The sequence below is a fragment of the Chrysochloris asiatica genome, unplaced genomic scaffold (genome assembly GCF_000296735.1).
Source record: "Chrysochloris asiatica unplaced genomic scaffold, ChrAsi1.0 scaffold00074, whole genome shotgun sequence".
NCBI classification, from domain to species: Eukaryota; Metazoa; Chordata; class Mammalia; order Afrosoricida; family Chrysochloridae; genus Chrysochloris; species Chrysochloris asiatica.
In genome coordinates, this window is record NW_006408592.1 from 614,944 (window position 1) to 637,989 (window position 23,046).

The following is a 23,046-nucleotide window of genomic DNA, read 5'->3' on the forward strand; positions in this document are numbered from 1 at the left end:
TTACTAGAGGTATTATCGGTTCAACCAGTAAGATGTTAGTAAGGATGCCAGTCTTATGCAATGGAGCACCTTATAGATATTGCTGTTATTGTTAGGTGTCATCGAGTCGGTACCGACGCATAGTGACCTTATGCACAGCAGAATGAAACACTGCCCAATCCTGGGGCAACCTCACTACTGTTGCCAGCTGGGGGTCTTCCTCTTTTTCTCTGACCCTCCACCTTACCAAACATGATATCCTTCTCCAGCAACTGGTCCCTCCTGACAATATGTCCTTATAGACATAGAATCATCAAAATTAGCCATTGGAAGACAGAAGCAATCAATGATTCCAATTTATTAGCAAACACAGAAGTGATCACATACCTTACATACGATTAAATTTAATAATTATGAAATAAAAAAAGCCTACTGACTTCAGTTTCATGTTCTTTTCAATGCTGTCTATACTGTTTCAACAATAGAAAATAGAAAAGATAACTTTCAAATACTGCAATTCACTGGCTTCTTATAATAATCTGTCTTAATGTGGAGTCTTGGTATGGTGCTGTATGATAAGCACTGTAAGGCTAATCACAAGATCGGCAGTTCAAAACCACCAGCTGCTCTTCAAAAACCATAAGCAGGGTCGCTAAGTTGGAACCTACTTGACAACACTTAACAACAGTAAGTAAGCTGTGAGGATGAATAAAGTCATCACATACTCTTGCTAGCCTGACAACACAGAATGTGTTGCATTCATTTTCAGGTTCAATTTATCCTTGGTTGGTGGGTTATGTACCGTGGAGTCGGTTCCAACTCACAGCAACCCTCTACAGGGTTTCCGAGGCTGTAAATCTTTATGGGAGCAAAAAGCCTCATCCTTCTCCCGCAGAACAGCTGGTAGTGTTGAACTGCTGACCTTGTGGTTCACAGCACGATTCGTAACCACTACGCCACCAGAATTATCCTTACAGACATAAAAAAGATTAGGAAGATCATCTCCTTTCCACCTTGGTCTGAATTCTGAACCACAGATAAATAGCCTCAAAAAGGAGGGAACAATATCTGTGAAGGATAAATGTTAGAACATAGGGCCAGATTATTTTTGGTAAACAACATAAAAGATGACCATACACATGGACCTCACCAGATGGAATACACAGAAATCAAATTAACTACATATGTGGAAAAGCTCCATATTATCAGCCAAAACAAGACCAGGGGTAGACAGTGGAACCGACCACCAATTACTCCTAGGTAAGTTCAGGCTGAAGCCGAAGAAAATTAAAACAATTTCCCGAGAGCCAAAATATGACATTGAACACACCCCATCTGAATTTAGAGACTATCTCAAGAACAGATTTGGATAATCAGACACTAATGACCGAAAACCATAAGAGTTATGGGATGACATCAAGAACATCATAGAGAAAGAAAGCAAAAGGTCATTAAGAAGACAATAAAGAAGGAAGAGACCGAAATGAATGTCAGAAGAAACCTTGAAAACTTGCTCTCCTGCTTGGAGATGTTAATGCAAATAGAAGAAATGAGGAGGTAAAAGAGCTAAACAGAAAAATTAAAAGGGCAGCTAGGAAAATAAAGTAAAATTTATAATAAAATGTGCAAAGACCTGGAGTTAGAAAACCAAAAGGGAAGAACATTCTCGTCATTTCTCAAGCCAAAAGAAGTGAAAAAATAAACTCAAGCCTCAACTTGAAATATTGGAGGATTCAATGGGAAAATATTGAATGATGCAGAAAGCATCAAAAAAAGATGGAAGGAATACACAGAGTCACTGTACCAAAAAGAAATGGTCAATGTTCCACCATTTCAAGAGGTAGTATCTGATCAAGACCCCATTGATCCTGAAGGAAGAAGTTCAAGGTGCACTGAAGGCACTGGCAAAGAAAAAGGCACCATGAATTGATGGAATTCAAATTGAAATATTTCGACAAAGTGATGCAGTACTGGAGGCATACTTATTCAGCAAATAATCCAAGAAGCTGAACTATATGAAGAACAATGTGGCATCAGGATTGGAAGAAGACTCATTAACAACTCGCATATGCAAACGACAAAACCTTGCTTGCTGAAAGCAAAGAGGACTTAAAATACTAACTGGTGAAGATCAAAGAGCACAGCCTTCATATGGATTACACCTCAATGTACACAAACAAAAAAATAAATAAATAAAAAATAATCCTCACCACTGGATCAGTAAGTACATCAAGCTAAATGGAGAAAAGACTGAAGTTGTCAAAGACTTCCTTTTGCTCACATCAACCAACAACACTCAATGAAACCGCTGTCAAGAAATGTCATATTGCATTATGCAAATCTGCAGCACAAGATCTCTTTAAAGTGTTCAAGAGCAAAGATGTCAGTTTGAGGACTAAGATGTTCCTGACCCAAGCCATGGTATTTTTAATAGGCTCATATGCATGTGGAAGTTGTACAATGAATAAGGAAGACCATGAAGAACTGATGCATTTAATTATGGTGTTGGAGGAAAATATTAAAAGTATTATCGGATAACAAAAAAACAAACATATCTGTGTTGGAAGAAATACAGCCAGAATGCTCCTTAGAAGAAGCCAGGATGGCCACACTTTGGCTCTCGTGCTTGAGACATATTAGGAGGGACCAGTCCCTGGAGAAGGACATCATGTTTGGTAAAGTGGAGGGTCAGCGAAAAAGACAAAGGACTCCAATGAGGTGGATTAGCAAAGTGGCAACAGCAATGGGCTCAAACATAGCAACAATTGTGAGGTTAGCACAGGACCCAGCAGTGTTTCATTCTGTTATGCACAAGGTTGCTATACATGAGTACTAACCTGACAGCATCTAACAACAACAAATTATCCTGATGCAGTATCCTCATCTCATTTCAATGTCAGTTCTACAGCAATGAAATAAAGTCTCTGAAATTCTGAGTCAGAACCAATTCGACGGCACTGAACAACAGTATCAGAAAAGTGATTTAATTTACTTCTCCAGTGATGTTAAGTATAACAAGAAACTGATATGTTAATGAAAAATCATTTTATAATTTAACACTTGATTACACAAAGCATCTGAGTCTCAGTGTGGCACTGCCAGATAAGCACCAGACTGCTAACTGCAGCACTGGTATGATTCACACGCACTAGCTGCTCCTCAGAATCCCTATACCATGAGTAAGAACCGACTGGAAAGCACTTAACACCAACAACATACAAAGTTTCTAGCCTAAAAGAAAGACAAGCAGGTCGACACTCCCTTTCTAGTGAGTAAATCTTCTCTGGAACTCAAGTTACATATTAACACACTGCCATAACAGTGATGAGGAAAGGGGTGATGCAATTAGTACAGTGGGGTGCACCACTCTAAAGTAGCAAAAAGGAAAATATATAACTTCTAAAACTTGACAGGGGATTCTGATACACAGATTCTCCCATTCAGATAAGAAGAACTAGATCTGAAGGTTGGTGAGGCTCAACAAATAGCAATTCAATTCATGGATGGGCAAGAGGTGGGAGGAAGGCTGTGAATTTCTTAAACTTGCATGTAAAGTGTCCCGGGATTGGGTAGTGACTGCATTAAGGAGTGCTACTTCTTAAAATGCTAAGAACACTGCTCTGCAAACTGTTTAATCAGAGTATCACTCTCCCTAAAATTAACTTCTCTGTAACATTCTAGTAGATTAAAAAGTAGCTTCACAGCCTGCTGAAATTCCAAATACAATTCCCCACTAACAGGATTATCATGTCTAATTAGTATTTAGTGTCTATATAGTTAGTCTTCTTAAACTTTATGTTTTAGCCTTTAATAATGTGCATGTAACACTTTCCATAGCTGAGGTCACAAAACATACAGTAGGAGAGATGTGATTATAATAAATTCTCAATTTATATCTATTCAATAAAAAAATACAAAATATGCATATAAAACCAATCATAGATAAGGAAAAGAAAAAATATATATAAAAGAAAAAATAAAGAATTCTTAAATATTGTAATGGTCTCCTAAGAGAATGCTATTTAATCATCTCAGAAAGTCTTTCACGATGTGAATCATTTTCTCATGTGTCAGACTGTTCTGTACAATGATAAAAACACACCCTTCAGATGTAGTCTATGACCATATTCTATTATATATAGTGCATAATACACTTTTCAAAGATTGCAAGGCAGTTTCATTTTCTTCCTGTGACCACAGCATTAAAACTTGAATATACTAAAGTTTATTAATGAAAATTTATGTGCTCAAAGTTAATTCATTTTGGTCATATCTGCTTAAAGACTTCATAATTATTACAGTGCAATTTAATAATTCAACCAATGAATATGCACAAAATAAATAAGCAATTTTTGATGTTTTGATCCATAGTCATGTTTAATACACTACATACCTTTTAACTTAATCTAACACAAAATATCAAAGCAAATTCCATAGCAATTCTACAAAACCAAAATCCATCAGAACAAGGTCTTTCTAAACCACAAACAAAGCGCTTCCTAGCAAAAGAAAGAGAAGACTAGTTCTTAACAGCCCTCCTAGGGATAAACTAGATGTTACCAATGCTTCCTGCAGAGTTACGATGATCACAGTTCTTTGTAGCACAAATTTTTTAAGCAACCCTGGAAACAACTTCAAAGCTTTCTTAGAACTCCCTCCGTGATGCGATTAAGATTTAAGTAAGATGCCCACTAACTAAGTGTCAGGAGCTAGCTGGCAGAGCATGCTAAATTCTTGAGAGAGCTAGGATTGATGCATTGGAAAGAAGGAGACAAGCAGAAGAGAAGAAAGAAAATTAAACCAATACAGATTAAGATGTAGCCATAGATACAGAAAGATCTTTACCTATGTATTGATAGCTATCTACCCATCTTTTATATATATGCATATTTTATTTTTATCTTGAATGTCTTTTGAAAAATTGACATATAACTGAGTACAAAATTTATAAATCCAGAATAAATATTTTACAGTAAAATAAAAAATTAGGACTACAACTATTTGCTAATCTGAAGAAAACTGCTAATTTTCCAAAATTGGTTTCTTCCCTCTTTCTGATTTATTTGAGACATGTGTAGAAAGGAGTCCTGATGTAGTGTAAGATAAGGTCACAGGTTTATAACAACCAGCCACTCCTTGGAAGTCCTTCACTTGGTCACTATGAGAAAGAACTGATTTGACGGCATTTAATAAACAACTTGTAGAAAAAATACTGAACTATAAAACTAGCTCCTTGAATGTTGACAACTTGCTCCTTAAATCTTGCTGTTTTCCAATTTCCAACCTCAAACTTCCTACTCTGGCCTTTTTCACTCTAATCTATTTGCACAGCTATACAAATCATTTATATGCAGAAAACTTCCAATTTTATATTCTAGATACCAGTCTTTCCACTAAACCTACACTCACATTTTTAGCTACCTTAGTGGCTATGAATCGGGCTGCAAACCGCAAGGTCAGCAGATCAAAACTACCAGCTGTTCCATGGGAGAAAGATGAGGCTTTCGGCTCCCATAAACATTTACAGCCTCAGAAACCCTGTACATGGTCACTATGAGTTGGAACCGACTCCACAGAACATAACCACCAGTACCACCAGCTATCTCTACCAACATATAATTGATTTGTGTGTGTGTGAATTAAAGGCATAATTATATATATATATCTTTCTGTAAAATAAAATGACAATACTAATGTGTTTCATTTGGGCACTAGGTGTAATAGTTACATATCAAACTTCAATCTTTGTATACTATTTATACCTTACTTTAAAATCTCGATATGTAATGAAATATAAATATGAATGTATAGAAAGTAAAGAACTCTTTCAGAGCAAATCAAACCACTAAGTTAACTCTTTCACAATTCCAGATTTGCTTAAAATACAACACATAAAGTGGTAAGAGATAACAGAAAAATATTTGCGTTTCTGTTTTAAAGTTTAGCTTTAAAAAATTGCTTTAAAAAGTCACTAGCACCTGAACAATACTAAGAAACATAACAACAAAAAAGATTTTTTAGATCACAACTAAGATTTGGTATGTTGGTATGTATGCATACACACAGAAAGAGCAAAAGAACTACTTTACAGTATTGTAAACTGTATTACCTAATTATCTACCTCAACCCGTATTATGAAGAATTCAATCATCAGAGGAAGAATCAATTTTTCTGGAGCAACATCACTAGAGTTAACAAACTTCTGCTGTTAGAACCAAAATACTTTGGCTACTATTGATAACACATAATCTACTACACATCTTCTGTGAACAACTAGCATCTACAAATAAAATACTAATGTAAAAGCTCACTCAAAGGAAATAAAAGCAGAAAGCTTTAAAAAAAAAAAAAAAAAGTTCACCTATCTAAAATGAAAATAAAATAGGAAATAAACTAGCAAGCAAAATCCATGCTATCACCTCATTTCCAGGAAACATCTAACCCTGAAGTAGTTATTGCTTTCCATATTTACAACACAATTTTACTTTAGTGTTATTGTATTCAGACTAGTGTTGGTCTTCAAAAAGTTTCTTTTAAAACTAAGATTATAAGAAACAGATCTAATATATCAACAAAGAAGAATGAAGAGCTAGATAATAGATACACACATATATGAAGAAAAAAAAAAAAACCCTACATATAAGAAGAATGGGAAAAAAAGAGTGTATTTAAGAGGAGTAGGCAAAGGATGGGCTATTCAATTTGTCGAACTGAAACAACTAAATGCCCACCAGAAAAAAGAAAAGCAACTCTTAATGTTAAGTAGCCTCTAAAAGGAGCTTCCACGGAAAGGTTAAACAGACCAAATTCCATAAAGGACACTTGTCATTTTTTCTCAGAGTTACGACCCAAAGAGTCATCAAGCCCAGAAGTTTCAGAGAAACTAACCAAACTTTCAAAGGCCAGAAAATTAATTCACTGTTACTTAAACTATTCTACAGCAAGAAAAAAAGGAGGAAATCTCCCAACTTATCTTACACAGTAAGTAAGACACTTACTCCCACCCTGGTAAAGAATACACACACACACACACACACAAACTTATCAATCTCACAAACATTTATGCAGAAACCTTAAATAAAATATTAGTAATAAGATATGAAAAAATGTCATGATCATAGTTTACTCCAGCAAAGCAAGGATTGTGGGTTAGAGGAACTCCATTCATCTTATTCACCATAAAAATTAGATTGGAAAGATTGGTGATTACCACCTTTGTCAAGTATTCACACTTAGAACCATTAAGCTGTAGACCTCTTGATAGGCTCAGCATCATTTATGAAGCACAGCTCTGGGCCCCAAGTCATCCATTCCAGCCATTGCCCTATGACATACATCCCATATTGTTGTTGTTTGTTGTTAAATGCCATCCAGTTGGTTCCAACTCATACAAACCATGTATAGCTAAGGTTTCCAAGGAGTGGCTGTTGGGTTTGATCAGCCAACCTTGCAACTATTAATCTAGGGACTACTTTTATATATATAGGAGTCCTGGTGTGACGCTCTGGGATCAAGCACTGTACTGCAAGGTCAATGTGAACACAAGGTCCATTGTTCAAACTCACCAGCTGCTACTTGGAAACCCTATGCAGTGTCTCTATGAGTTGGAACAGACTCAACAGCACTTTACAGCAACAACTTTCATACAGGAGTCCTGGTATGGATGGCACTGTAGGATAATGTACTGGACTGCAAGGTTGGTTTGAACTTCAAGGTAGGTGGTTCAAAGTCACCAGCCACTCACTGGAAACCCTATACACGGTCGCTATGAGTCGGAACCACTGAAAGGCACTAAACAACAACAACAAACCTTTATGTAATACGGTGTTTGCACAACACCAAAATCACATGACACCTTATTTAAAAGAATGTATCAAGTTAAAGTTAAGTAACACATGACTGTACATTCTTACCAAGAATGCATCTGAATCAAGCCTTTAGACCTAACTTCAAGGACATAGGAAATACACAGGAAAAATTAAAGAACGAACTCCATGAGGAAGGAATTCAGACAAAATAAAAAAATATGCTGCATACAACAAGACAACTGGCCTTGTCTCTTCCATAAATCAGTGCCATGGAGAAAAAAGCAGGGGCACTATCCTACATTAAAAGAGAGTAAAGAAATATAACAAATATGAGTCATAAACTTACACTAGATTCCACTTCAAAAACCAGCTATAAAAGTTATCATAAAACAATATAGCCTAGATAGTATTAAGAAATTACTTTGATAATGGTGTTGTAGTTATACAGGAGAACAGCCGTATTTTAGGAGACGCATGCTGAAGTATTTATTAAGGTAAAGGTGGCGTTGTAGTTATCAATAAGCACTGGATTGCTGACCACAAGGTCGGTAGTTCAAACCCATCAGCCGCTCTTCAGAAATTCTATACAGGGTTGCTATGAGTCAGAACCAACTCAACTACAGTTAACAACAACAACAACAAGTATTATGTCTATAAGTTATTTCCATATGTGGGGTGTTTTAAAACAAAGGTTTGCAGAAAAATGTAATTAAAAGATAATGGAATTTTCCCATGATTTTTTAAAGCCCCCTCATATATAATACACACACACAACCATACATACATACATACATATACACACAGGTAAAATAAAAATGGTAACTGTCAGTTGTAGATGGTAGTTACACAGGTGCTCATTCCAAGATGTTTACTGAAATTTAGCAGATAGCTTCAAAGGTGATACCATATTGTTCAAATATTAAAAGTATGTAAACAGCATCACATTTTATTTAAAACATCTTTAAACTTTCATATATGAGTAATAGGCATTTTAAAAATTGAAATATATTTTCAAAATCAATATTCATGTTTAAAATTGATCTGGAAAAGTTACAATCACTTTAAGATAAGCACTGGATTGCTAAACCACAAGGTTGGCAGTTTAAACCCACCAGCAGCTTCTACAAGAGAAAGATGAGGCTTTCTGCTCCCGTTAAAGATTCACAGCCTCAGAAACCCTATACAGGGTTGCTACAAGTAGGAATCCACTCAACGGCAATAGGCTTAGGCTTTGTTTTGTTTTCTTTTTTATTACATTTACAACAGTCTATTAAGATTATCTTCAGTGAATTAAATACATAGTTGGTTATCAGAAAAGGTCTATCCATATTTCAACATATTACAACAGTCTATTAAGATAGTCTTCAGTGAATTAAATACATATTTGGTTATCAGAAAAGGTCTATCCATATTTCAACTAGGAAATTGTTGTTGTTAAGTGCCACTGATGCGGTTCTGACCCACAGCGACCCTGTATAGAGTTTCTGAGGAGTGGCTGGCAGATTTGAACAGCTGACCTTGTGTTTCAAACGGATCTTGCAATCCAGCACATTGTCCTGCAGCACCACACCAGGACTACGTACTTAGGAGATAAATAACTACAAAAAAACATCTTTATAAACAGAAAGATTTTGAAACATGACTCTATCTTCATTCTCTGGGTTAATGACGGAATCAAAGCAGTTCTCTGCAAGAAAAATAATTATTCATGGGATGACAAATTTTCTCTTGTGCATGCAAAAACTTGAACTTAACTGTTTACCTGTATACAGTATCTTATTAACTCACAAGGAACATTTTCAGGTAGATTGCAATCGAAACATTGTTTTTAATAAGAAGTCTCTTTAAAAGTAAAAATGAATTTAACAGAAGTCACTCAATTAGACTTAAACAAAGTACAGGCTTAGATGATAAAAGAAAACTATTGTGAATTTTCTGTGTGATAACGTGTGATGACTCCAGAGAAGAACCTTATTTAGCATTTTAGTCTGCTGTTTTTGTTGCTGTTGTCGTTGTTGTTATTCAGTGCTGTCAAGTCGATTCTGATTCATAATGACCCTGTATAGGGTTTCCAAGGAGCAACTGCTAAGTCTGAACCACTGACCTTGTGGTTCTAACCAATCTTGTGGTCCACTGCTTTATCCCACGGAACCAAACCAGCATTTTAGTGTACTGTGTTTAAGCACATCAGAGACCTCTTAATTTTTAGTATAGTCACTACTAGATGGTATCACTCTATAATGTATGTATATTTTCTGTAAGATTAATAAATAAAAATAACATTATTAAAGATTTAAATTTCAGATATTTGAGAGACTGAAAAATAATGACGTCCAAATATTTCTTACTTCTGCCTATAATAAAAAATAATTTCTAGTTGAGGTAGGTCAGTAAACTAGTTCTATTAAATACGTAGACAAAGTTTTACCTGCTTTTTCTTTCAATTAGAATGGCCACATAAGATGCTGGCAATGCGGCACCAAAACCAGGACTCCATGAGTAGAATTTTCCAAGTATCTTCCTGAAATTCAAATTTGAAATAATCATATGAAAATCCTAGGTCGTCATTTCAGTTACTACAAATAGAAGTTGCAAGTTCCCCTTTTCAGTCCACCATCTAACTAAAAGTCCCACAATATCTCAAATCCAGCATGTTCAAACTTGGACTCATTCTTCTTTCCCCTATCCTCATAAACTTTTTCTTCTTCTTGTATTTTCCTAGGAAAATGGCACCTACAACTCCCCATCCACCTATGTCCAACTATTAAAGTCATTCCCAACTTATTCTGGTTTCTTACCCCATCTGTCAAGTCACTCCCTTAAGTTATTATATATGTAATTTCTCAATAAAATTCCTCTCCAACTTACTGCCCCTTGTCTTAGTTAAGTCCCTCACCATGTGTCCTGCAGACTACTACAGCAGCAAAGTAACTAACCTCTCTCCTCCCAGTCATTTAGACATTCTCTTGATCCACCACTACTCAATATGCAAACTCTGTGTTCTTAGTTTCCTTATCTGTCAACTGGAAACAACAATGTACTGTCTCATACAGTTGTTAGGCTGTTGTTAGGATGACTACGTAAGTTATTTTCCAGCATCATGTATGGCACTTGGTTGCTATAGTTGTTGTTCAGTACCATCTTGTCAGTTCTGACTCACAGTGACCTTGCTTAGGGTTTTTGAGGAGCAGCTGAAGGGTTTGAACTCCTGACCTTGCAGTTAGGAATCCCATGCTTATTCTACAGTCTCACACCAAGACTCAGAAAATGTAGCTATTATTACAATTGTTATTACTATTTTCTATTATTGATTTTCAATATATGAAAACTTTCAACATCTTTTGTAATGTTTCAATTTGTTTCTACAATAATGGTGGTAGTGGTGGTTGTGTATTGCGGAGTCAGTTCCAACTCATAGTGACTCGTAGGGTTCCCCAAGTTGTAAATCTTACCAGGAGCAGAAACTCTCATTTTCATCCCTCAGAGCAGCTAGCAGATTTGAACTATGACCTTGCAGTTAGTATCCCAACGTGTAATCCACTGTAATACCAGGGCTCCTCTGTTTCTATAAAACTTGCTAACATTTTCTTATAGCACTTACTTTAAAGTATTCATACTTCTTAATTATATGTGTATGTCTGTTTTCATTTACTAGAACATAATTCTTGAAGGTAGGAGTTTGCATAGTGCCTCACACATTATAAATGGCCATTAGTTGCTTTTTTTTTTTTTAAGCTTCTTAGCTTTTTCAACAAAAATTTATTCTCACAGTTTAGAAAGCTGGAAGTCCGGATCTAGGGTGCCAGTTTTATGGGGATGTGTTGATCTCTGTTGTCTGGGAAAGATCCTTGTTCCTTGGTTGACTAGTGATCTTCATGTGGTCTGGTATTTATCTTCCCTCATCTCTACATGTTGTTGTTGTTGTTAACTTTTTATTGTGAATTGAGTGAAGACTTAGAGAGTAGATCATCAGTTTTACAATCGACAAATCATATATTTAATTTCATCTCAATGATTGCAATCCCTTCAGTGTAACATCACTTATTCCACTTCCTCCCTGTTTGTTTGCCTTCCTCCGTCTTTCCCAACCTTTTGAATTGTGTCCTTACATAAATGCTGCCTTTTTTACCTCAAATGGTTGACCACTGTATGGTGTGCATGAATGGTTGATCCTTCTATGGTGTGCATGAATGGTTGACCATTCTACTGTGTGCATATCATATTAGTGTTATCCCTTCTATACACCTATCTACTGCTTGAATCATAGAAGTGAGCTCAGTTCTAGACCTGAGGGGAGACCAAGGGCCATAGTCTCATGATTCCACCAGTCTCTATCTGAGCAATAGTCTGATCTTCATTTTATAATTTTGTGTTTTATCCTACATTTTATCCTATTCTATCCAGGACTTTTTAATGTGAGCCTCTTTCAGAGCTGCTTAATATGTTAGAGAGGAAAAAAAATTGAAGATGCTAAGTTGTTGTTTTTTTTTTCCTTTCAAACATAATGTTTCTAAGAAAAGGAGAAGCAACATGTTAAGTATTCAAAGAAATTGTCTTAACAAAGTTGGTCAACTGCTAAATGAAATTTTATAGGGGAAAAAAAGGTTACATAGATATTAAGGAGACTTTACAAAGCTTGTGGAATAAGTCCACAAACTTTCTGATACCCCCTAGAACATATGTAAAGTTCTGGTGTGAAGCTATAGGATCAGCACTAGACTGTGAACCACAGGGTTGGAAGTTCAAACCCACCAGTTGCTCCTTGGAAATCCTATATAGGGTCACTATGAGTCAGAACCTACTCAATGACACTTAACAACAATAACAGAACAACTGTAATATGTAGTACAGATAAGGTTCGAGAGTCAGATGGAAATTTTCTGATTGAAGCTCAACTTTAAAAGGATTATCATATCTGTAGGAAACTACCACAAAATATCCATATAGCTCTGGTAATCGAGGCTAACAATGACCGTAATCATCTTTATTAAAATATTTATTCACATGTTTGAGGCACTTTATATAAAATTGTTCAATCATTTCATAACTAATTTCTGAATAACTACAGTCTAGTACTACTGTAATGCAATCACAAAATCTTCTATGTGTTTCTGTTTGAACTTCAGTTCCATGAGATTTACCAAGGGCTTTACTTCTTTCAAGTGAAAAGTTGAAAATAAATGTTTTACTATAACTCAAAGTCTAATCTATCTGTACTTGAACATATACTGTAACCAGTGACTTGAAAAAAAAGCAATTAAAAAAAAAAAAAAAGGATTAGAGAAGCTATTGAGAAAACATAATGGGTATTTCTGAAATAAACATAAGAAACCTTCCGTTTGAGAAGACCAATATAAAATCTACGAAGAACTTAACAAGTTATTAGATATAAAAAATAAGAGGAAAATGCACTCAATTATTCAGTTACTGGAAGAACATGATACTACCTAAATAAGAACTATTTTGCTTAACCAAATAGGTCCATAAAACATAAAGAAATATGTTATCATGGTAAGCTATTCTTATTGCAATTTTTATAAACCTAGCATAGTGGTTACGAATCGGGCTATGAACCACAAGGTTAGCAGTTCGAAACTACCAGCCACTCCACGGGAGAAAGATGAGGCTTTCTGCTCCTGTAAAGATTTACAGTTTCGGAAACCCTGTAAAGGGTCGCTATGGGTCAGAACCGGCTCAACGGCCCTTAACAACAACAACAATTGTTATAAGTTTACTTTTAGAGTTTTGACAAGTTTTAGAAATTTTTCAGAGACCATATGATAAAGAAAGTTTGTTACATACGTTTTCAAGTCAGAGGCAGGATTTTCTCAATAGTATACAAAAATCTTACCAATTATTTTCTTAATACTGTAAAAGATTATAAATGTAAATGCTCTGAAAAAAACTTACTTAGAAATTATATTTGCAGTTAAAATAGACCTACAAAATTACTTTGGGTTACTGACTGGGTAATCCTGAGAGGAGGATAAAAGTAAAGATCACAAACTTAGGAACAATTAACTATTACTGCTTTATATATTATTTATCGTGTTTGTTTCCCTTAGCTTGTAATTTTAAATAATTGAACATTTGCTCTATTGTTGAAAAAAAAAACCTTTTTCAACAATCAGTGAGGGGAAAAAAATAAACAGGAAATATCTAATAAACTTGTTAGTTATATCATAGCACTCAAAAGAGATTAGAATTACATTTCTATAACTAATATAAATGAGGTATGTGATACAGATATTGCACTAAGACTGACTCGAGGTAAACTCACCATGGAGTGGTCAACCATACAAGGTCAAAAGGGCAACATGTATCTGGGGACATGTATCAGAAGGGCTGGAAAGGAGGATGGAATGGAAATAACACATGGAGGAAGTGGGATAACCAAAGTTACAAGGAAGGGATTGTAATCATTTGAGAGGAAACAAAGTATGATCTATTTGACATAAAAATAATGATTTGCTCTGTAAGCCTTCACTCAATTCACAATAAAAAGTTTCTAAAAAATAAGACTGAATCAGGACCAAAAGTTTCAACAGCTGCATATGCCAGAAGTTATAAATTTCTATACTAACAGCATATAAAGCTAACTTATATCAGAGTCAGTTGTTTTAATTTTCTAATCTATGAAATTGAAAAATTAAGAATATTAATGAACAACTTGCTAGTCATACATACATAGTAGGCTTCAGAAAATGTATGATGCATTAAAATACTCCAAAACACTAGACTGAGAACCACAAGGTCCATGGTTCAAGCCCGCCAAACGGTCCTCAAGACAAAGATGAGGCTTTCTGTTCCCTTGAAGATTTAAAGGCTCGGAAACCATATTCAGGGTCATTGTGAGTTGGATAGGGCTTGACGGCACTTAACAGCAACAACAACATTATCAATCAAATCAATAATCTACAATGTATGCTTCCCCTACACCTTTTGATCAAGAGCTCACAGATTCTGGTATTATAAACATTTCTTGGTATTCACAGAGGAAAAAACAAAGGCCTGACCAGTATTTATGTAAACATCTTTTTGTTTATGATTTAAAAAAAGAATGTGCATCAAGTTCCAATGGTAATTATGAATACCAACCTTAAAATGCAAAAGAAAGCCATATATAAGGCCCCATTAGCAGTCAGAAATGAAGCAGATTGTAGGATCTCAGGAAGTAATTTGTGTAAATAATAGTCTAATTTTCGTTTCCGGAGAATTGCAGCAATCTGGAAAGAGAAAGACTATTTTGTTTAATCAAACCAATTTTTCCCACTTAAATTAAATCCTACAAGGAATCCACTGAATAATATGGATTACATGTCGGGCTGCTAATCGCAAGGTCAGCAGTTTGAATCCTCCAGCAGCTCCTTGGGAGAAAAAGAAGGGTTTCTGCTTCCATAAAGAATTACAGCCTCAGAAACCCTTCATAGGGTTACTATAAGCAGAATCAACTCAATGGCAGTGTTATTTAAGTATTAAAGTAAACACTAATGCTTTACTGGTTCCTCTGTATGAATAAGTCATTAAAACCTCCCAAAATAAAAAAAGCCCTAGCCAGAAAGCTCCACTGGTGAATTCTACCAAACATTCAGAGAAAAACTGACACTGTCTCAACCGATTCCAGAACATAGAAAAAGATGGGGGGAACGGGGGAAGGATTGCATGGAGGGGATTATAACCATGGCAATGAGACAATATACGATAGAATGAATGTAAAACCAATGTTCTCCCATGTAAACTATCACATAATTCACAATAAAACATTTTTTATAAAAAAATGGCAGTCTGACTTGTTATTACAAGAACAAGCAAGTTGTTCACTGGGGAGCCATCAAGGCAAGCAATCAAGTCCCATCAGAACAAACCCCACTCCAAGACTGAAACCCAAAGAGAACACACAAAGAGGCATGTAAGCTTCCTGGTGACCAAGTTGGTCTACTTGTCAGTGGAAGTGGGGAAAGGCCACAATGAAGATATGGGCTTAATTCGACCACGTTCCATAGACTCCCATCGACCTGAAGCTGATAGACAGAAGAGGAAGAGCTGGTTGGTCCGAAATGTGGTGAGACTTGGGGACTCCTGAGCCCATGGACAAGGACCTAGCCACAGAGGGCAAGCACTGAGAGTGAAGCATCCAGCTGCTATGAAGTGAGGGGAGACACACTAGAATGCTAAAACTTGCAGACAGTACCCATTTGACCTAGCTTCAAGGACCTGATGACCAGGGCTCGACTACAGGAAGATAAATTTTATAAAGGAGGCAAGTGTAGATTGCTACAATTTGATGAAGCTGACCTATATTTATGGACACAGTATTAGCTCAAAATATCAACAGAGAGAGAAGGAGTCTTCACATCAAGGATCAAACCTATTTCCTCTGTACACAGGGTTGATAGGAATGGGCAACTTAGACACTGGCTACTTAAAATTGAATGCACTCTGGTAGTGTAGCAGTTATGAGTTGGGCTGCTAACTTCAAGGTCAGCAGTTTGAAACTACCAGCTGTTCCACAGGAGAAAGATGAGGCTTTCTGCTCCCATAAAGATGTACAGTGTCGGAAACCCTGTACAGGGTCGCTAATGAGTTGGAACCGACTCCATGGCACACCACCACCTAAAATTGGGGGTGGGAGGGCTATTAAAGGCACAAAGTGGCTGGCTTACAAGTTTTCAAGAAGGAGTTTAGTTTTAGAGTGTGTGTGGGAAGGTAGAATCCCCATTGAATACTTTCCTCTTATCTAGATGGGTGTGCGATTCATTTGATTCAATAGTGAGTAACTGCTATCATACCTAATTGCGAATGCCACAGCTGTAAAGGTAGAAGTTGTATAACAAGAAGGGGGGAGTAGTTAATCTTACATTAACTACTAGAGGGCCCATCAACAGAGAAGAGCATGAGCAGAACATAGGGCCATATCCAGAGAAGGAGCGACACCAGAGATGGAGGCAGAGGTGATGGCATAGAGAGATTAAGCAGCTAAGGACTCTAGACTCATGGAAAGAGAAAGGCTGTGTGCTGGCGGCCAGGAGGCTGGCTTCCAGAATGTGCCCTTTAGTTATTTAAACAATTATATATTACGGTGTGTTTTTTGTTTGTTTGTTTTGGTATATCAAAAAGGAAAAAAAAAAATGGGGGTTCTTTATAAAAGAAACAATCTATGATAGTTTTGGGGGGAGACGGAAATGACAGATGCGCTAGAGGGTAGACACGCATTAACATGGGTGACAGGGCAAGCAATATACAACTGGAGGGAGGTTGGCAGAAAAAAAGATGGGGGTGGCGGGAAACACAGGGAGGAATTCAATGGTTAAAGTTGATAACTGCTGGTGCGTGGAGGGGACTGCAACCATGTAATGAAGCAAAGCATATGATCTGATGAATGTAAAACTGATGATCAGCTCTGTAAACCTTCACTCAATTCACAATAAAAAACAATAAATAAAACAAGTAAAGGCTTACACACGACAGAAACATTCATTGCAAGTGACCAGGAATAGTTGCTACCACTTGTTTGTCACGTTGTCCTACCGGAGTGGCTTATGTGTTACTGTGATTCTGGAAGCTATGCCACAGGTGTTTTAAGTACCAGCAGGGTCAGCCACATTAAGACAGGTTTCAATGGAGCTTCTAGATTAAAACAGACTAGAAAGGAAGAGAGGCAGATGCTTTCTAATGTCACCAAAACCTTATGAATACCAGTGGAACATTGTCAGAAATAGTGCCAAAAGATGAGCCCCTCAGGTTGGAAGGGACTCAAAATACAACTAGAGAAAAGTTGCCATTTCAGAGCAGATACTAACTTAATGATGTGCATAGAGTTAAGCTTTCAGAACCTTCAATTGCTGATGTGGCACAACTCAAAATGAGAAGAAATAGCTGCAAGTATCCATAAATAATCAGAACATGGAATGTATGAACTATGAATCTAGGACTATTGGAAGTTGTCAAAAATGTAATGGAACCCATAGAGATGGATATCCTAGGCATTAGTGCATTGAAATGGACTGATATTGGACATTTTGAATCTGACAATCACATGGCTTGCCATTCTGGGAACAACAAATTCAAAAGGAACAGCATCGCATTCATGGTCAAACACAACATTTCAAGGTCTATCTTGAAGTATAATACTGTCTGTGATAAGATAATATACATTCGTCTACCAGGAAGATCTGTTAATACCACATTATTCAAATTTACGCACCAACCACTAAAACCAGAGATGAGGAAATTGAAGAACTCTACCAACTTCTTCAGTATGAAATTGATCAAACCTACAATCAAGATGCATTGACTATTACTGGTGATTGGAATGCAAAGGATGGAAACAAAGAGGAAGGATTCAGAGTTGTAAAATATGGCCTTTGGTGTAGAAACAATGTTGGAGGTTGCATGACAGAAATTGCAAGACCAATGACTTACTCATCACAAATACCTTTCTTTGACAACATAAAAGGTGACTATACACCTGGACTTCACCAGACAGAATACACAGGTATCAAATTGGATATATCTGTAGGAAGGGTCTATGGAGAAAAGCTCAATATCAACTAAAACCAGACCAAGGGCAGACTGCAAAACAAACCATCAATTGTTTATATGAAAGTTCACACTGCAGATGAAAAAAATTAAAACAACTTCATGAGACCCAAACTATAATCTTGAGTATAACCCACTTGAATTTAGAGACCACGTGAAGAAAAAATCTGATGCCTTAGACACTAATGGCCAAAGACCAGAAGAGTTGTGGGATGACATCAAGAACATCATATAGAAGAAAGCAAACAGTCATTAAAAAGAAAAGAAAAATTACACCCATGAATGTATATAGGTTTGGCAAAGGATAGCTCTACATGTTATTTATATGGGCTGAAAATATATCCAATGAGAGATATATATATACATATATATATATATATATGTATATATATATATGAGGCAAAGCTATGAAAACATCTTGTTGTTAAGTGCCATCAAGTCGGTTCCGACTCACAGTGATGCTGTATGAGATTTCCAAGGAGCTGCTGGTGAGCTTGAACCGCCCACCCAGCAATCCAAGCTGACCTTGCAGTCCAGCTCATTAACCCACAGCAGCACACCAGAAAACATCTTAGACATAACCAAAATACCTTTAAGGAATGAGTCACTGGACCTGGGGGCTCAGGACCATCATCTTGGGGGACACCAAGGCCAATCAACATTACACAGGCCACAAAGACAATGTTCTACATCTGACTTTGGTGAGTAGTGACTGGGGTCTTAAAAGACGGTGAGCAGCCATGTAAGGTGCAACTACTGGTCTTTTCCCATTAGGAGCAAAGAGGGAAGAAAATCAAAGACACAAGGAAAACAATTAGTCCAAATGACTAATGAACCACATGAACCTCAGCCTCCACAACTCTGAGACCAGAAGTAAACAGTGCTCATGCTACCAATGGTGACTGCTCTGAAAGGGATCACATTAGAAGATCTGGGAGAGAGTGGGAAAACATTGCAGAACAAAAATGAAAATCATAACAAAGGCCAGGCTTATTGATCTGACAGAACCCTGGCTATAACCCTTAGACATCCTTTAAGTCTGGAACTGTATTTATCCCCATGACTTAACTTTCAGCCAAATAATAGGCATACCAGATGAACAGCACCAGAGAGATATGCACTCCTTAAAACAATCAACCTACATGTTGAATGGAAACAGTAAACAGAGAGGAAGTGGAAAAGTGCTGTTATACTGTGGAGACTGCAATCAATTGTCACAAAACAAAATATAGAGGAATTGCTTGTAAATTTTCATCCAAATCACAATAAAAAGTAAAAAAGAAACACCTCCAACTAGAGCAACTTTGCTATTAATATACATAGAAAGACACAAACATATCTTCAAACATTTTCCTTAGCTGCTAATTGTAAAGCTTCCTTGTAACGCAAAGCATACCATCAGGCATTAATGATAAGCATTACATCTTACATACCTGACCTATAATTATTCTTACTCTCAATAAAGGGACCACTTTTCAAATGTGTATGGAAAGTGAGATAGGTTTTGAATGCAAATACGAAAATGTACTCAAGGTATATAAGTGAGACAAAATATGGTCAAGAACAAGGATCAGACTGAGTCCTAACTACATAGCACTCCTGTTCTAAACTAACTAATATTAATATTTTTGGTAATATATGGGGCAATTTTGAAAACACACACTTATGATTTCAACTTTTACTGATGCAACTCACCATATAATCCTATGGGTAGCAGGCTTGCCTTGTTTTATTGCATGTCATTTTAGTACACTTCACAGAGACAGCATTTTCACAAACTGAAGGTTTATGGCCACCTTGCATAAAACAAGTCTATCAATGCCATTTGTCAAACAGCATGAGCTCACTTCGTATCTGTGTCACATTCCAGTAATTCTTACAATATTTTTAACTTTTTCATAATACTTTTGCACATTTAATAGACTATAATATAGTACAAACATAACTTTGATGTGCTTTGTTGCAATATTCACTGTACTGTGGTGGTCTGAAACCAAACCCAAAGTACCTCTGAGGTATGCCTATAACCATAAATCAAAACTCTTTCATACTCTGCCATCTTCTGTATATTTATGCATACTTACGCTATGTGTTACGAATCGGGCTGCTAACCTCAAGGTCGGCAGTTCATAACTACCAGCAGTTGCGCAGAAAAAAGATGAGGCATTCTGCTCCCGTAAAGATTTACAGCCTCTGAAATCCTGTGCAGGGTCACCATGAGTCGGAACTGACTCCACAGTACCACCACAACAACAACAATACTATAATATAAGGATCTCTGGTAGCAGAGTGGTTACAAATCGGGCTGCTAACCTCAAGGTAGGCAGTTCCAAACTACCAGCAGTTCCGCGGGAGAAAGATGAGGCTTTCTGCAGGCTCGAAAACCCTATCTATGCAGGGTCACAATAAGTCAGATCCAACTCCACGGTACTTAACAACAACAACAACATGCTATTATATAGAGTGCTGGTGTGGCTCTATAGGTGAATATGCTGGACTGCAAGACCGACTTGAACTGCAAAGTTGGCAGTTCAAGATCACCAGTCACTCCTCAGACACCCTATACCTCAAGTCGAAAGCGACACGAGGGTACTTAACATGCTACAATATGAAATAGTGAAAAAAAGTCTAATATTTGTCTTATAGAACTTTCTTCAGATGAAAAATACTAGGTAAGCACATATATTCAAGCCACTTCTATTTATATGGACATTGAGTACAATAAATTGTATCTTCAAAACAGAATTCAAGTAAATTAAGAATTCTTCAAACCAGGGAAATGGGAGCCACTTGAGTAAGAGCATAAGTAACAGATAAATGACCTACCACCTACCCAGACTAAAAAAAAAAACAAATTGCCTCATCATTTGTTGATACATAAAATTTCAGTAATAGAAGACAAAATTATTCTCAAAAAGTTTACCCGGTACATCAACTCAGACCTTTGCTAAAACTCACTGATACTGAAATCTAATAATTAGCCCATCAACTTGCTGAGAGTTTCAAACTCCCTGACTATTCATTGACCTGGTCCAGAGGTAAAAGACAAAAGAGCACAGAAAAACAAAGTTAAGAATTTAGATGCTTAACTTTCAAGACTTCGCAATTTGGTCTAAAAGCAACATTTATTTAAACAGGTGAAAACTGATAAAAGTCTGTTGAAAACCTTCTTTTATAATATTTGTATTTGAGAATTTTAACTACCATAACTTAAAATGTAGACTTTATTTGAATGGAGCTAAAATCTCAGATAAATCTATTTATCAAGATATTTAAATGGCATAAATAATGTTTTTCTACTGATTTGGCTTCAAATTTATAGAAATGACAAATTCAATTAAGTGTAGAGCTTATCCTATAGTGCCATAGCAGGATTATTGTTGTTAAGTGCTGTCGAGTTGGTTCTGACTCATAGCAACTCTGTATAGGGTTTTCAAGACACATCTTGAACCACCAACCCTGCAATTCAAAGTGACATTGCAGTCCAGCGCATTAACCCCACAGCACCACACCAGGACTCCTATGTTGTTGTTGTTGTCAAGTGCCATCGAGTCAGAACCAACTCATAGCGACCCCATGCACAGCAGAACGAAACAATGGCCGACCCTGGGCCAACCTCACACCTCTGCCACACTTGACGCCATCAATGATGCCACCTGGCCAATCCATCTCGTTGGGATGGACCCTCCATCTTACCCAGCATATTACCCTTCTCCAGCGACTGTTCCCTCCTGACAACATGTCCAAAGTATGAGATGAAGTTTAGCCATCCTGGCCTCCAAGGAGCACTCTGGCTGCACTTCTTCCAAAACAGATCTATTGGTTCTTTTGGCAGTCCACGGCACTTTCGATATTCTCCTCCAACACCACAATTCAAAGGCATCAATTCTTCTACGATCTTCCTTATTCACTGTCCAGCTTTCACATCCATATGAGGCTATTGAAAACACCATGGCTTGGGTCAGGCGCACCTTACTCCTCAAGCTGACATCTCTGCTCTTCAACACTTTAAAAAGTTCCTGTGCAGCAGATTTGCCTAATGCAATACATTGTCTGATCTCTTGACTGCTGCTTCTGCGAATGTTGATAGTTGATCCAAGAAGAATGAAGTCCTTGACAACTTCAATCTTTTCTCCATTGATAAGAATGTTGTTTATTGGTCCAGTGGTGAGGATTTTTGTTTTTTTGACATTGAGATGCAATCCATACTGTAGGCTGTGTTCTTTGATCTTCATCAGTAAATGTTTCAAGTCCTCTTCACTTTCAGCAAGCAAGGTTGTATCATCTGCATATCGCAGGTTGTTAATGAGTCTTCCTCCAATCCGGACACCACGTTTTTCTTCATAGAACCCAGCTTCTCGTATTATTTGCTCAGCATACAGGCTGAATAAGTATGGTGAAAGAAAACAATCTTGTCACACACCTTTCCCAATTTTAAAACATTTAGTGTTCACATGCTGTGTTCGAACAACTGCTTCTTGGTCCAGGTACAGATTTCTCACAAGGACTCCTAAAATAGGCATTAAATGATTATTTTTAAACGCCTAAACATACTCTGGTAGCATAGTGGTTATGAATCGGGCTGAGAACCTCAAGGTCAGCAGTTCAAAACTACCAACTGTTCTGCGGGAGAAAGATGAGGCTTTCTGCTCCCGTAAAGATTTTCAGCCTCAGAAACCCTGTACAGGGTAGCTATGAGTCGGAACCCACTCCACAACAC

At 36.9% G+C, this 23,046-nt stretch overlaps 1 protein-coding gene across 2 annotated transcripts in view; it reads right to left on the minus strand.

Annotated features, from left to right (window-relative positions):
- TMEM135 (transmembrane protein 135) overlaps positions 1–23,046 on the minus strand; it is a 282,194-nt gene that overhangs the window by 237,762 nt on the left and 21,386 nt on the right. For both annotated transcript variants that reach the window (XM_006864950.1, XM_006864949.1), the window contains exons 2-3: positions 14,886–15,013; positions 10,216–10,308 (exon numbers count right to left, since the gene is read on the minus strand). In XM_006864950.1, coding sequence (XP_006865012.1) covers positions 10,216–10,308; positions 14,886–15,013 — 221 coding nt within the window. The remainder of the gene's footprint in view (positions 1–10,215; positions 10,309–14,885; positions 15,014–23,046) is intronic.